We start from the raw sequence: 16,615 nt of genomic DNA, 5'->3' as shown, positions 1-16,615 counted from the left end.
GAACCGTGGATTTTGTGAACCGTTCCACCCCTAGTTTCTATCAGAACTAAATCAGAGATTTTAGATGCCGGCTGATAAAATCTGATATCAGTTTTGGCTTAATATTTGACGGATAAAATATTATTCATATCGAATCAGGACAGCCCCCATTAGAAATACATTTAAAAAAATTTTTTCCAGAAACATTTTTGGAGAATTGAAAATAAAACAATTTTAACAAACCTCTGAGCCCGAGGGGGAAATGGAAACTCTGAGCGCAGGAGATGAAGGTCGGCCTCTCTCCATTTCAAAAGGAAGCTCTCGTCGAGGCCTCTTCTTCTTTTCTGTGTCCAGGTCTCTCATCTCTCCAGAGCCATGACTGTGGCCCTCTGCCCGGGTGAGGACCCCTGACAGAAAGTCAGCTATCTCATCCTGAACGCAGCGGTCCACCATCGTCTGCGTCAACCCTTCAGACTTCATCTTTGCCGAATTGATTCTGTGGAGAAATTCATTCATTATTGAGATTTGAATGCAAAAACCCTGCAAAGTGAGGCTCACAAACAGATGAGACTTATCAGCACAGTAAAAAAAAAACACATTCTTCTGCCTGGTTTTCTATTTCATCTACAGACCAAACAGAAGCAGCTTTCTGCTGCTAACATATGAAAGGTTGGTGTTACAGATCAGCTGAGTCATGCCGAGTATGGAGAGGCCTGTTCCAATAATAGATTGAGACGGCGTTCAGTCCAGCACATCAACGCCCCCAACGAAGCGGTAGTGAAAAATCAATGATTCAGCTGAGCAAAAATCAGCTGGAAAAACTGCATTAGCCTAACGGCAAGTTCACATATGATCATGGACACAGATGATTAATAAAGCTTTAACGCATGTCGACAGCAGTGCTTATACTGATCACAGATCAGCTGTTTAGGATTATAAAACTGGGGGTTTCTACAAGTATCCCAATTCATTTTGAATAATTCATTTAGAAATCTAAACCAAACCCAGTTCAATCACCTTGGGCCTAAAAAGGTAAATGGCTCCTTTTTTCTTTTCTTTTTTCGTTTGTTGAAGCATTGATGACTAAATTAAAGATAAGGCAAGGCAAGGCAAATTTATTTGTATAGCACAATTCAGTACAAAGACAATGCAGAGTGCTTTACATGATTAAAATATAGGAAAATAAAACAGAATCAAAGCAAGTAGGAAAAAATGAAAAATAAAATAAAAAATGCAAAAACAAAAAAGAAAATTAGAAACAGTTGGACTAAAGAAAATAAAAAAGTTGAACTAATGATGTTTCAGTTGAACTGTTTAACTAGAACAGTTGAAGGCAATCCTAAACAAATGTGTTTTTAGTCTTGATTTAAAGGAAGTCAGGCTTTCCGCACTTTTACAGTTTTCTGGTAGTTTGTTTCAGATACGTGGAGCATAGGAACTAAATGCTGCTTCTCCATGTTTAGTTCTGGTCCTAGGTATACAGAGCAGGCTGGAGCCAGAAGACCTGAGTGGTCTGGAGGGTTGATACACTGATAGCAAGTCTGTGATGTATTTAGGTGCTAAGTCATTCAGAGATTTAACAGAAGTATTTTAAAGTCTATTCTCTGAGATACAGGGAGCCAGTGTAAGGACTTTAGAACTGGGGTGATGTGCTCTACTTTCTTAGTCTAAGTGAGGACACAATCCTCACTAAGATTTACTTTAAATTACAATCTAAATATAAATCAAAAGGCCAATATTTTCAGAAGATAAAACATCAGAATTACATTTATTTTAAACAAAAAGTTGTTTGTCATGTTTGTTTTTTTTACAGAATAGTAACATGTTGAAAACAGTGTTGACAGATAGTGTTGGACTATTTATGTGCAACGACACAAAGAGAAATAAAAACTATAGATGCCAAACAGAGATGCAAAGAAATATTCAAATGACTAATAAGTGTCACTTAATAGTTTATTTGATTAAAATGTGTTCCATCCACTGATCCACTGTCCGCTTTGGCAGACCTTCTATTAGTGTTTTAGTGGAGCAGCTATCCAGAGGAGGGCGCTGTTGTTCATCATTAAGTGAGGTCAGGCAGTTATAGTTTGTAGAAAACCAAAGCATGGAGCCATACAGTCATGTTCAGGAGTATTTTAACCTGTTTAATGCTGGCTAAGATGCAGAATGCACTTATTGTGGTCCTGTTAGTAAAAATAAACACTCGACGAGCTCCTTAATTTATGATCCAAAGCGCCTATTTAGCTGTGCTGCCTTTAAAATGGAAAAAAAACACACAATTAAGCACAGTTGAGTGTGAGGGATTTTTTAGTGAGGTAATACACTTAATGAAGCCGATTTAACACTCCAAGAAAACAAATCAATCAACTAGATTAACTCATTCAATATCTCCCGTCCCTAGAGCCAATAATTAGTAGAGCTGCAGAAACACACTGCAAACATTATCACAATGTATGTGTGTAACATTAATAAAGGAAAGGTTTGGTAGGAGTAAAACAATTGTTGGCCATATTTTTTTTACTTCTAAAGTGTCAAAAAGTTCAGATTTTGTATGCTGAAGAAGCATTCAGCCAGTTGACAGTTTGATAGCTGTAGACGGCAAAATCACACCACAACAACAGCATACATAAAGGTACCTGTTGGTATCATCTGCACTAAAGACCAAAGAAACAATGTTTATTTAATAATACTGGCATTATAATCACTATATTTACCATTATTTTCAAAGCCTCAGTTTTCAGGCTGAGGGAAACCAGTGATAAACTGGTCTAGTTGAGGACTGGAATGGCTTTAGGAGAAAAACGTTTTAAAACTGTGACTGACCTGAGGTTGTCGTCTGCCCCTCCCACCACCACCAAGCTGTTATCTGCCCTCAGTTTCTCTCTGAACTCCTCCATGCCGTCGGTGGTGCACTGGAGAGCATTTTGACCAACCACAAACAAAACCGGCGTCTTCATATCCAGCAGTGGGTCATCCACATCCTGTAAACCAGTAAACACAAACAGGTCGTCACTAGGCATGGGCCTGAACCTTTAGCTTTACAGGTTCATGTTGAATAATGGCACACCGGTCTTCAGCTACTGCAAGAAGACAGACCGCAACAGCTTGGAGGAAGAAGTTTGCCCAACCTGCATTCAGACAGCAGCAGCCAGAGGCAGCAATAAAGTAGATATGATAGGGCGGGTTAGTCTTTAAATTAACCTTTATTATCAGGCATTACTGTAACAATTATCACTATGTTACTGAGGCAGACAGTTTGGTTATGGAGATAGACAACTTCCTCTCAGCATTTATATATTTGATAAGGCGAATGACAGGTTCCCTCTGTAGCCTTTTTTTAACACTTTTTCATGCTCATTCCTGTGCCTTCTTTGTGCATAATCATACATGAAAACAGGTAAGACGATTTTTGCTCAAAAACACCATTTGCGTGCGACTTTTTAATGTCCAAAACATGTTTTCCCATGACAAACTGACTGCGTATAGTGAGGCTCCGACTAGGCAGGGTGAGCAGATCTGTGCAGATTCTTTTTTTTTTAAACTAATGTATCTGTGCCACACAAATTAAAGCAGTTTCCCACATTTGATTTGGACAGATTATGAAAAGTTATGAAAAATAAATAAATAAAACCATAATGAGTGGTAATGAGTCTGTGCAGCGCATCATCAGATCAGATCAAGAAGGTCTATATGCTAATATTAACATAATGAGAACTACATCTAAAGAATAACAGCAATAAAAGCAGTAGGACGGTTTATATGCTGTTTTTTATTTTTCCATAAAAAGGGGAGAGTGGTGACCTTCGCTTACCTGTTCCGTCTGCTCCTCGATATTTTGTTCCTTATGAGACTCAAAGAGGATCGTTGCTTTATCCCTTTTCTGTTCTCATGAACTCATATTATGGGTAGTTACACGATTAGCAACTCAGTGCAGTAACAGATTCTATTTTGTATTTTTCCCCAAAACAGATGTGTTTTACTTTGTAACGGTGTCTCTCTTCCTGCCAGACCAGAGAAATTGCCACTGACTTGCTGTGCAGTCCGTCTAAAATAGCCTATAATTGTGTCGGGTATGTTCATCCCCATTGACTCTCAATGAGACCTAAACGCTACGACCTTGTCCGACACAATCGGACACAAAATCTTTAAACCCCTCTAGAGGGGAACGGGGGGCATGCTCCACCAGAATAAAATGTTGTACCATTTAATTTAAAAGCGCATATCTATTGCACTCTAATGGAATAAATAAGCAAAGTTACAGGACAGTAAGAATGTTAAGTCTTAATACGTCAGGGATAAAATTCTTACCTGTCGTTTAATTCTCTCACCCTTCAATGACAGACAGTCTTTATCTTAAGACGATTTCTTCTAATTCCAGGATTTTACCTTTATTTACTAATTTGTTGTCAAATATTTAGTTATGAATATCCAGTCACCACTGATTAACTCAAATGACAGCAGTGGATTTAAAAGCTTTTATTGGCAGTCTGATAATGAAAATAAGCAGTGATGGAAATCTTTTTAGCTAAACTGTAACTCTGACTGCTACAACACCACCTTGCAGATAATCTGCACGATTTAATCACTGTGCAGATTGGATTCAGCACATTTCAGCAGGCATTTTATTTCTTTTTTTAATACAAACATCACAGAAATAGAGCTGTGATCATAAAACAGCAATATTTCTCGTTAAGATAACACACTGTCAGAGTTCTATACTGACCCATGCCAAGTCAACACAAAACCGAATTAAGGCTCAAATTACCATTTGATCATTTTCACATTGAGCAGGAACAGTTCAGGTCTTACCCCTCTAGGCCCATTCACTGTTAGAAGCGGGAAGCCAAGGCACACTACAGCCGTCAGATATTCCATGAGAGACACCTAATGTACAACAGGAATACATTTAAATATCTGACAGGTTTAATTAAAAGAAAAAACAAAGAAACAACCAAATGTTGGAGGGTATAAGTTATAAATGATGCTTACATGACAAGCGATAAGCGCACCAGCATTCCAACCAACCAGGATAATGGGCTTGTGGGGGAAGTGGCTATGAACCTGTTGACAAAAGGTTTATACATCGATCCGTACATCAGTTAAGGTATAGACATAATACTGCCAATACATTTTTCTATGAAATCATCAGTAGAAACATATTTTCCACTGAGCATAAAACTCTAAGAAGACCCATCAAACGGCAACAATAAAATCATGAAAACAAACATGAAGACGAAATAATACCTCCATGACTTTGGCCCGTACAGTCCCCAGCATGTGCTCCAAACACTGCGTGATTCCAATATTGGCCCCACTGTTCACGTGAGTGTGCACCGGGATGACCTATAGTTTAAAAACAGCAGTCATTAAACTCTTTTCTGCAAAGAAAATCATATGCTTTTCATTTAAAATGCAAAAAAACAAACAAACAAAAAAACAAAACAAAACAGATTACAACCTTTCCCAAGCAGGAGAGCTGGGACTGCCAGAATCTCATTCGCCGTGAGGTGGAGAGGGCGGGATTAGTTGGGAATGATGGTGCAATCAGAATCAGAGGAGATCCGGGAAGCTTGCACTGAATGTGAAGAAATGTATATGAGTGTCTAGTGCATTAAGTCACACTTCTTCAGAAAAATATTGAATTAACACCCAACAATCAATTTAAGTTATTTTTGGGGGATGTTATGTGACAAACCAAATAAAATAATAAAATACTGTAAAGTCAGAGGTAAACGGTTCTATACTTTTCCTAAATAAAACAGATGTTTATTTTCAGACCCAGTTGAGGTCACAGCTTTTCCCAATTAACATTCAGAGCAACCAGAGCTGCAAATCTTTGCCGGATTTGCAAATCCACAAAAATAGCTGGATGCACTTCTTTGTATAAAAGCTGGAGCTCAGTAAATTGAACAGAGGGCATCAGTGAATGATTCATGATCTGGATTTGACTAGGCCAATCAGACCCATTTTGTTCAAGCTAAATAATTACGCTGTATGTTTATAACCATTTCAATTATAGAAAGGAAACATCTGGACCAGTCTCAAGTTGTTTAAACTTAAACAAATTTTTCTTCCAGGATTATGTTCTATTAGCACCTACCACCTTTCCATTAACTCTGACCTACTTCCTCTTAGCTGCTTTGGAAGAGGGCCTCCACAGCATAATGCTGCCACCACCGTATTTTAACTTGGGATTGTGCTTAGGTTGATGAGAAGTGTTTGCTTTCCTCCCATACTGTACATAATGTTGGGCATTTTCAAAATATGCGTGTAACAAAAATTATAAACTTCTCAAAAACTTGAATAAGATGGTAAAATATAAATGCTATGTATTATTTTTAGCTTATAAAAAAAAGAGCTTGGTATAAACATAATTTAACCCCGTCATTACAATTGGTGTAATTTTATGTTGGTCATTTCATATAAAATCCAAGTAAAATAAGTACAGTTAAAAATAGGGTTGTGTGATAAAAAGAAAATGTGATTGATATTATATAATGCAATATAGCCAAAATGACACGGAAAGGATATGTTTCCTTCTTTAAGAAAAAAACATAAATACAAATAAACCGTACTTTACAAGTAATCTAATGATATTTACCGGTTTATTCTGTGAGAGGACTCCAACAGCAGGATCCCAGGGTCGCTTCAAAAGCAGGGACAAAGCCTCAGCACTGGGCGCTCCAGTCTTTGCAGACGGCAGTAGCATTCTGTCGATCAGGGTCGGCAGCTTTGCAAGAAATGATATCAAATAACGTAAGAATAAACACAGCTGAAGACAAAACAAAAAATAAATAAAAAAACAAGGACAGTGAGAAAAACCATACCTTGCTTTTTAAGGTCTGAAGCACATCCAAGTAAGCAGCAAGCATAGAGAGGCTTAAAGACTCGATCATTGTGGTGTGTAACCACTGCGTCAGTTTAGTTTCCCAGTTTACGCTGGCGAGAGCGTGTCGTACCTTCCTGGCACACTTGTCTACAGCTATCCTTCGCAGAATTGGCTCATTGGAAGCCTAAAAACACAGATGAAGCAAAATGACTCATTAGTTATTAAGAACAAGTCCTAAAGACAGCATCTAATAAACCCAACAAAAGAAATACTATTCAACGACACGCTAACTTTGTCAACTTAAAACCAAAGGAAAAACAACGAGAAAAAAAAAAGTTACGTTTTCATTGGCCAAACGGGCTAGTCTTTCCGCTTGTAGAGCTTTAACGACTTTGTTGAACAATTTGTTCTGGGTCACTGACCAACCCGTCCTGAAACAGAAAAATTATCTCAAAAACACTGAACTAATTTTCACTTCCTTTTTAAGCATCAAATAATGCAGCATATTAAAAGACATAAATATGCATGTTTGATTACTTGTTTATATGTTCCTCCCAGTCATCAGGAGGTGGGGGTCCATCAGCAGCCGTTCGAGCAAACAGGACGTGTCTCTCGCACTCCTTCATCACACTCAGTGCTTTCTGGTTGTCATACAGAGGGATGGGTGTTGGTGTGACCGTTTCCACGTCTATTAAGGACTCTGAGTCTCTGTATAGAAGGAAATGAAACAAAGGAATTGATTAAAGAACCATTTGAAAATAAATGCTAATAAAAAGATAAAAGTAGTCATACAGTTTCTTAGAACACCTAAAACCTTTTGTTTTTTTTTAAAAATACGTACGACAAAGTCTCAGCTTGACGACGTGGCGTTACAAACAGAGTTCTTGTGGGCCGGGCGCTACTGGCATCTGGGTGTGCGTTCCACGGTTTGGCATAGCTGTGGTCCAGAAACACCAAATCCAGCTCGCGTTCATAGGCGGACAGCTGGAAAAGCAAGGACGTACCCATCTTGCGTGCTGATGTCTGTAAGTCCTTATCCCCACGGTACATCTTTTTCCTGAGCCACACGTGGCTCAAAAAGAGACCCCAGCCACCGCCAAGCTGGACACAAAGGAAATGGAGAACATTCAGGAATGAAGAAAGAACAAAAATATCTTTTTTTTTTTTTTATTCCCACAAAGGATATAATGTTTAAGTATGTTGACATGTTTCCTCATTACTGCCATTGCTTCTATGATGGAAAAGACACAAAATCCTCCCTCACTTTCAAAAATTAATCAACAGTCTAAGGATGTTTAGATTACAAAAATTACATCATGTGATAATTGCAAAAAGTGTTGAAGAAGTTGTGATGGATGAGTTTCTTCGAAAGTAGAGGGCAAAGCCTTGCTAACAGGAAAAGCCCAGAGGACGTTTGTCAGACCAATCCAAGTGAATGAAAATCAGCTGACAAGCTAAATGAGAAATAAAGTACCCAGTCTGAGCGTAACTGGTGGTCAATGTACATTCAGGAATTCATCAGTTTCTCGTAGCTTCACAACCTATTAGTGGGGAGTGGCAGCCTAGTGGTTAGGGCATTGCGCTTTGAATTCTAAAGTTCTGAGTTCGAGCCCCACTACTACAGACTGCCACTCTGGGTCTCTGAGCAAAGAGGTGCCCCACGATGGCAGCCCACTGCTCCCCAAGAGGAGATCAATAAAGCTTTCAAGCTGGGCACCGTTTCATTCACAACACCTGTCCCATCAACCAGGAATCAGTGAAATTACTTTCATTACATTACTCAATCTGGAATAGAGTGACTGTAGGACCAGTTTGATTTAACACAATTTCATACAATATAACATTGAAAACCCCTGATTTAGAGGGTTGTCTATACAAAAAAATTAAATCAGCTGACCTAAAACACATGGTTTATTACCACATTTATGGGCCTGTGACAGTAAGCCACTCAGAATATAACTATACTGTTTCATTTAAATCCAATGTAAAGCAAGTTTGTTCAAGCCAAAAAAAAAAAAAGAACCTGCCATTTCAGATGGTGAAAATATAAATCTTTTTGAAATGTCCCTTTTGGCTAAAAAAAAAAAAAAAGGTATATTAATAATCAGTTACTTAAACCATTCATTTCAAATTATTTTCCAAACATTTTACAGCTTTATTTTAAATCGCTTTTTCCTTGATTTTAACACTTTTAGTGATGTCAGGACAACTTTTCACGGATTACAATGTAAATTGAAGTTGGTCTTTAAGACGCTAAAATGACCTTATTTCTGAAAATGCGCACATATTCGCATTATTTAAAACAAAATTCACATTCACGTCAAATAATTTAAGCATATGCTAAGCTATATGTAAAGGACTAGTATGTATATAACTAAATATTATAATTATAACTACAATTATATAACAATAAATAAAAACTGTGAAACCAACACCTGTGCGCGTGACGGCTAAACACAACAACAAGCTTAGACTGTGCTTGTTAGCCAAGCTTTTAGCATCGTGACACATATAATACATATAAATATATGTCAGAAAGATAAAATCGGTCAGTATGTGGAGCTATGACTGTCTGCCAAGGAAGCATGAATATCAATAACAACAAGTAGCTAGGAGGGCCAGAGACATAAAAAAGGCGAACTAAAAACATGATACAGCTTCAAGCATTCCATAACATATCTAACTTATAGTTGAGGATTAATTAACCGAAGAAACCAAACTGAATAATAGGACCTTCAATATTTAACTCTAACATCGGGTATTAGCTTAAACGAGCTAAAGAGGCCGAGGGCGGAGGGATCAAGTGGGTTGGCCTAGCATGACCACATTAGCATAGCACAATATAGCAAGCTACAGCAGAAACACTTAGCGTTGTTTACCTCTTCGTTTGATTAGATCATCTTCTAATGCACCACTGTTTCCGAAACTAGGAAAAAATGTGTATGTATGTATTAATCACTATACTTAACATATAATAAGCCACATAAGGTCGCTTTGCGTGTCTCCCTTCCTTCTTTTTGTTGTTCTATTGGTTGCCCTGTCGCGCTAACATTCCCCCCTTTTCCGCATCGTTCTTCTTCTTCTCTTCTTTTCTATTATGGCGGATCGCAAGCAACTTTAAGGTGCATACCGCCACCTACTGTACATGAGTGTGTAGCATCATTACTTTACATCAAACTCTATTTTTTTATTTTGTATTCGGTAGATAAATAAATTTGGCGCCTCGCTGTCAACCCTCAGAGTATATGACCCTGAAATTCAACCAATTTGGCAACCCAGTTTTGTGGCGCCTCAGATTGTGACGCAAAACACGGACCGGATCGCTCCTAGATTTGAGCTCTGTTGATCCACAACAGTGGAAGATGGAGTTAGAAGTCTTAAAACGTTTAACAAAATTATACTGAAATATTAAATTTGACATTTACGTAACACAAGACATAAAAACAATAATGGATTACAGAATGATGAATAGTTACCCTGGTGTTATTTTCTTAACAACAACCTGAGTATGGAGGACCAATCCTGCCATAATCAGAAATACATACAGAAATAAATAAATGCTCCAAAAATAAATAAGCATACAATTAATTGCCCCCCAAAAATACAATAAACAAATAAATGTAGGTAAAAATTAAATTATACAGTGAGAAATATATATATAAGTATTTCTCTTTTAATTACCTTCTTTGTATATTTGCCTTTGTAGTAATTACCTTCTTTATTTATTGTCCATTATATTCTTCAACTTTATTTATTTATTTATTACTTATTTCTTTAAGTATTTATTTATCTGAATGTTATAGTGGTTTTGTCCATTTTATTGTTCCTTTGTATTCTTTTACCCTATTTATTTCTTTCATGGTATTTATTTCTGTCGTATTTACATTTCTGTATGCATACTTGGGTTTCTGAAACGGACCCTTTTTTGGGGGATGGGGGGCTGCTAGTTATAACTAGTTATATTTAGCCTCATGTACTACTCTTTTATCAGTATTTGCATCCCATACTTTTACTGAAGTAAAATTCTCGCGAGTAGATCTGAAGCAATCAATCGGATTAATCGATTATTGAAATAATTAACTCATTTAGTAATTGATTAATTGTTAAATGGAGTATAGAGACTGTAAAATATGCTGTTAGCTGACAGAGCAATCCAGTTAGAGCAATAATAACATCAACATTGTAAAAAAATAAATAAATAAATAATAATAAAAAAAATAAAAAGAATTTTGCATTTAAGATTTAAAAAAAATGTTTTGGTCTGTCAATATGCTCTATCCAGAACTCCCCAAGTGGAAAAGTTTTAGTTTTACCTGGTTTAATTTAATACAAAATCTTCCTTAATTAACCTTTGTCTATCAAATTATTAATCGATTAATTGAAAAAAATTATCTACAGATTAATCGATTTATACTTGAGAGAGTATTGCTACTCTCACATGTGTCAAATTTCTGGTTACTCTCTCTACCCACCACTAGTAACTTTGTAGATCAGGTAAACAGTAGATATTACCCTTGAAGTAATTTATATTTAATTTTATATTTATAATTTATAACATACATGGAATACCTGCAGGAAAAAAATTATCTTTATTCATTTATATTTAAAAAAAACTATTTAGAGAAGTGTTTCTTCTGCCCATATTTGTTATTTTGTAAACATTTTTTATCTTTGAAATACCAGCTTCTTCACATAACTCTGTGACTACAGTCAACACTCAGTTCTTCGGTAGTTATTTTACAGAGTAATTTTTTATTCGTACTTGAGTAATTTCTTGAATACCGGAAACTATTTTCTACATTGACTGGAGCAAAAAATTAATAAATTAATAATGATCATAATTATATAAGGACAGTTTTAATTTCTGAATGAATTAAACAAGCAATCGTGTATTAAATGTCTTCTCTTTTTACAATTAAGCGGCACCAATCTGTGTTAACTTCTAATATAAAAACATCTTTTTCATGCTTTCTCATTGCTTAAAAGGAAAATAACTAGAGTAATGCAGCTTAATTGGCTGTTTAGTTAGTAGCCAGAGTGAGATGATTATTTTGTATAGGTGAAACCCCTTGTGCACCACTGTTTGGTGTGTCTGTCCCTTTGCCTTGACCTGGGATTTGCAACTTCTGTGCTTTACTGATGACCTACCTCTGTGTTGGGTGAATGGCTTCTATGATGCAATGCCTGGTGCCTGTTTGGCTGGAGCTGCTGCTGCAGCCATTTGAAACAGTCAACCTTTACATTGCTGCTGTCAAGAAGTCAGAGGTGAAAACTTTCTAGTTCTTTTCTAACAACTTCATAACTTCATGTGATAAGTTAGCACACACAGCCACTCAAAACAACCTTACTTACCTCTAAGCATGTGCTTATAAATGCTCACACATGTTATGTCCCTCTAATCTTATGAGGACTTTTCATTGACATTAAATCGTATCATATTCATTCATTTCTATGGCTATAAAGAAAATCACACAATTAAAAAACCATCTTGGGATACTGCATACTTTTTGTGGAACAAAAGGTAAAAAGCATCCATTTTATCTAAACACACACAAAGAGCCAGCAAACACTAAAGCACTAGGGAAAACAAGAAAAAACTCTTTATTTTAGACATCCTATATTTTTTGCCCCCCATCTGACCCTTTCCAATAAGTAAAGTAACAGTCCCGTGTCCCTTGATGTTTGATTCCAAAGGTCCCTGCAAAAACAATAAGACCAGTCCCTTTGGAAATTTCAATGCATCTTTGTTTGGAGTGTGTCCTACAGCCAAAATGGTAAGTTCCTTTTCAAAATTTGGATTAACAGCTGCTTTTCATAGATTGTTCAACTCTTAAATTATCTGTACACGTATTTGCACCGTGTTTTATGATCTATCTACTTGATCTCTACATAAGATACATATATTAAGAGTCTGAAAACATGTTTGATTGAACTGTTGATAAAGTGCACTGTTTTCTTTTAAGAAATATTTGGCTCTGACTTTGCTGCTCTCTACCTTGATGTCTCTGTCCAATGCTCAATGCTTTGCCAAGCTCCCAACACCTGGTAAAAAATGTTTCCCCAAATGAATTTTTATTTGTTTTCTGACAGATGAGTTTAACTTAAGATATTTGAACGTAAGTTATGATTCTTTTTTTCACGTCACAGAAACAGAAAATCAGACCCATTGTCAGGATAATGTTGATCTGACATGGCATCTTAAAGAGTCAAATTGGACCAACAGTAAATGTCTGGATTGTAACTGTAAATCATGCTGCACCGGGTATGTACAAAGAACTCACATAGCTAAAATATTTTGAATGTAAAGAAAAAATTTGTTGTTTAATCTGATTGTTTCTGCTTACTGTCTAATTTTAGGTATGCAACTCCGGTGAAATTCCCTAAAGACTGCGTGTCTGTGTTTGATGAGAAGACATGTCAATATATTGTTCACAAGAAAGATGACCCATCTGCACTCTGTCCTATTTATGCAGCAGTAGGAAAATAAACTATTTATAAAAGCTAAATGGTAAACTGCAATAAAAAGAATAATTTTCGCTAAGTTTTTTTGTTATGCTTCATGTTCTTTTTTGGTCGTCTTGCAATTCTTTTATTCAAAAAACTCAAATAGAAACACTTTTTCAGCAGGTACAAACATAAATTGTAGCAGCGGCTGGTTTCTAGAAAGACTATGGATTAGATAGAAAAATTGATCTGTGTATGCTGTGTTTGCATATCTATGACATTCTTAACAAAGGATATTCGTTTTGTATGCGCTCTGTGTATACAAAATTACAAAGTTTGTCTAAGTCTAAGAATGAGATGGTTGAACACAGATAATTAAACATACAATTAATATAAGTAAGGAAATATATTTAAATAAACTAATACATGCTGTATGGAAGGAGCACCATGGCAGTTATTGAAAAAAGCAAGCTTATGAAATTAGACTAAACACTATACCGATACACATGTGCTGAGGTGTCCATGTTTTCTGTTTTTTTTGTTTTTTTTTGCCTTCAATGGGAAAATAAAAAGACTATTTCTCTTTTTATAGCTTTCCTTCATTGGCTTTCTATTAAACCCAGAATAGAATTTAAATGTATTCTCACTTATAAAGCCCTTCTCATCAACTTTGCTTTCCAGGTGACATAGTAGAACACATGCATCTATTCAACACTTTTTTTTTTTTTTTTTAATTTAAATGCGCCTTGCTGAACAAAAAAATAGTCTTCAGGACCAATTCTGACCATTTTTTGATGATGCTCCTTCATAGGGATGGTTGTAACCGATCAACTAAAAGTAGTTCCTGACTTAAACAATTAGATAAAATGAAGTAAACAAATTAATTTCAATTCATTTTGTTTATATAGCGCCAATTCTCAACACATGTTATCTCAAGGCACTTTACAGTTCACTAGATCATGCAGTCAAATTGATTCTGTTTTTTTTATCCAAGGAAAACCAGTTGATTGCATCGACTCACTGACTTGAAGGCAATCCCTCACACTAAGCATGCTTGTAGCGACAGTGGAGGAAGAACAGGAAGAAACCTCCAACACAACCAGGCTCAGTGTGAGCGGCTATCTTCTGAGGCCAACTGGGTTCAAGGAGACAGAAGCAGAGATACAAAATGCAACTGTAAAAGGCGGCCGCATCCAGGAAACACACAGCCAGGCAGATGAGCCCTGAGCCAGCTCCCATATCAGAGGATGAAGAGAGCACATCCAACCAATCATAGTCAGAGAAACAGGACTACACTGAAAAACAGGCCGATCTCCAACATCTATAATGGCAGCAGCATAGCTGATATTTCTCTCCAGGATGGAGTCACAGCCAAACAAGAACAGATGAGGCGAAGCTACTATGAGAAAAGGAGAGAGCAGAACGTTAGAGATTGAATTAACAGATTCTGCAGAGTGGGAGAATAGAGTTAGAATGATGAAAAAGGGGTCCATATGTCCTCTAGAAGTCCAAGTCTACAGTAGCTAAGTATGGAGTAAACAATTGATGCCAATATATTCTATATCATAATACATTCAGATAGTCCCACATTCTAAAAGCTGGCATTCAATCACATCTACTATGCTAATTAACTGGGAGAAATGCAGCACTGTTAGTTTTGTAGTTCAGTGTCCTGTATCTCTCTGTGTTACTTTAGCCTGTGGGCCGCAACTTCTGTGCTTCACGGATAACCTACCTTTCTGTGTCTTCCTGGGGCTGCTGCAGCCGTTAGGAGCAAACGTCTACCTGTCCTTCGCTGCTCTAAAGCACAGAGTGCTTCAAGCTTTCTATTCTTCTCATTCTAAAAATGTTGCACTCCATGTGACAAATTAGCACACATGAATCTATTCAACACAGCCACATTTACGTCTAATCACCGGTCAATCATCAACTCAGGCACAAACATGCACATGTTTTCTTCCCCAAACTTAACAAGTATGTTGCTTTAAATTCTATTTCTTTTCCAGTCATCTATATGGTCTGACCTTGCATAAATTCTGTATACATTTTGTTGGTCATGCAAGCACATGTTACCATTACAGCAATGTAGTCTCTATTTTTCTTATTCCAAATGCGGTCTCCATATCTTAAAAACTCAAACAATAAAAAACGCCATCTTAAGATACTGCATTTATTTTCTTTGGAAAATGTGCCCATATTTTCTCCATGGATGATTTAAACTAAAACAGGAAGATTCCTATAGTCTAGTTTATTGATATCTGGGGACACAACAGACAAAAAAAAAAAAAAAAACAACAACATTTGGCCAGAAGACAATATAACTCTTTATTGAAAAAAACAACTGTAAAATTAAATTAAAAAAGTATCTATATCTATCTAGATCTATCTATATAAAGAGAGAGAGAGAGAGCACTGTTTAACCCTGCTTATAAATAAACTGTTTAAAACAAAAATCATAGTATAGTCAATTGTAATTGTTGTACAAAACAAGAGAAAAGTGCTAAAATAAGTTAGATCAAATAGTGGACACTTTATCATTTGTTTTTTGTTTTTTTTCCAGGGGCTTTGATCACTTTCAGTAAGTGAAGTAACACTCCTGTGCCCCCTGATGTTTGATTCCAAAGGTCCAGGCAAAAAAAAAGTATTTAAGAGAAATGACTCTCCACATATTTGTATTTTCCAGGACAGTGTCAATGCTGACAAATCACAGAGACAGGATGGTGAGTTTTATTGAACAATTAGTTTAAATAATTGTTTGTTAGGGTTTATTACTCTGGGCAGCACTGTGGTACGCTTTGTAGAACTGTTGCCTTGCAGCAAGAATGTTCTGGGTTCAATTCCTGGCAGAGGGTCTTTCTGCATGGAGTTTGCATGTTCTCCCCGTGCATGCATGGGTTCTCTCCGGGTACTCCGGCTTCTTCCCACTGTCTAAAAGGTGTCCAGGGTGTATCCCACCTCTCACCCAAAGACTTCTATACTGTAGATAGGCACCAGCCACACTGTGACCCAGACAGAATAAGGAGAAGATGGTTGGAGGGTTTCTTGAACTTTTAATGTGTCTATCTGTGGCTCCATTGTTATGAATAGTGGCCTGAAAGTCTGTATAAGTTAAATAATAGTTTCTAAATTCTGTTGTATAGTAAAGAGCGCTGTTTGTTCTTCATTTTCTCCAAAGAAATATTTGCTGCTGGCTCTGCTGCTCTGTGTCTTGACATCTCTGTCAGATGCTCATTGCGAGGTCAAACCTCAGACTCCAGGTAAAATCCAAATTTCACATAAAGAATATTTATGGTGATTTTCAGATGAGTTTCTAGGTTTAAAGATTTATAATATACTATATAAACACACACACACACACACACA

The 16,615-nt window shown here is 36.6% G+C and overlaps 2 protein-coding genes across 11 annotated transcripts in view; one reads left to right on the top strand and one right to left on the bottom strand.

Annotated features, from left to right (window-relative positions):
- Positions 1 to 9,894, bottom strand: part of kansl3 (KAT8 regulatory NSL complex subunit 3) — a 17,801-nt gene extending 7,907 nt beyond the window's left edge. For 3 of the 10 annotated variants that reach the window (XM_015389192.1, XM_015389195.1, XM_015389196.1), the window contains exons 1-12: positions 9,688 to 9,893; positions 7,650 to 7,909; positions 7,346 to 7,516; positions 7,149 to 7,239; positions 6,807 to 6,992; positions 6,581 to 6,709; positions 5,438 to 5,554; positions 5,224 to 5,322; positions 4,969 to 5,040; positions 4,789 to 4,863; positions 2,803 to 2,960; positions 223 to 475 (exon numbers count right to left, since the gene is read on the bottom strand). In XM_015389192.1, coding sequence (XP_015244678.1) covers positions 223 to 475; positions 2,803 to 2,960; positions 4,789 to 4,863; positions 4,969 to 5,040; positions 5,224 to 5,322; positions 5,438 to 5,554; positions 6,581 to 6,709; positions 6,807 to 6,992; positions 7,149 to 7,239; positions 7,346 to 7,516; positions 7,650 to 7,858 — 1,560 coding nt within the window. In that variant the 5' untranslated portion in view covers positions 7,859 to 7,909; positions 9,688 to 9,893. Of the gene's footprint in view, positions 1 to 222; positions 476 to 2,802; positions 2,961 to 4,788; positions 4,864 to 4,968; positions 5,041 to 5,223; positions 5,323 to 5,437; positions 5,555 to 6,580; positions 6,710 to 6,806; positions 6,993 to 7,148; positions 7,240 to 7,345; positions 7,517 to 7,649; positions 7,910 to 9,687 lie in introns of all 10 variants that reach the window. The other 7 variants (XM_015389197.1, XM_015389198.1, XM_015389199.1 and 4 more) reach the window with 3 other exon arrangements.
- Positions 9,895 to 15,955: 6,061 nt separating this feature from the next.
- The window catches only part of LOC107093870 (beta-microseminoprotein A1-like), a 1,229-nt gene continuing 569 nt past the window's right edge, over positions 15,956 to 16,615 (top strand). The window contains exons 1-2 of the mRNA XM_015389178.1: positions 15,956 to 15,972; positions 16,428 to 16,509. Of these exons, the coding sequence (XP_015244664.1) occupies positions 15,970 to 15,972; positions 16,428 to 16,509 (85 nt within the window). The 5' untranslated portion in view covers positions 15,956 to 15,969. The remainder of the gene's footprint in view (positions 15,973 to 16,427; positions 16,510 to 16,615) is intronic.

Source organism: Cyprinodon variegatus, unplaced genomic scaffold, assembly GCF_000732505.1.
Source record: "Cyprinodon variegatus isolate N-32 unplaced genomic scaffold, C_variegatus-1.0 Scaffold451, whole genome shotgun sequence".
Lineage (NCBI taxonomy): Eukaryota > Metazoa > Chordata > Actinopteri > Cyprinodontiformes > Cyprinodontidae > Cyprinodon > Cyprinodon variegatus.
Note: the sequence above shows the minus strand (reverse complement) of the source record. Positions and strands in the feature narration are given on the sequence as shown.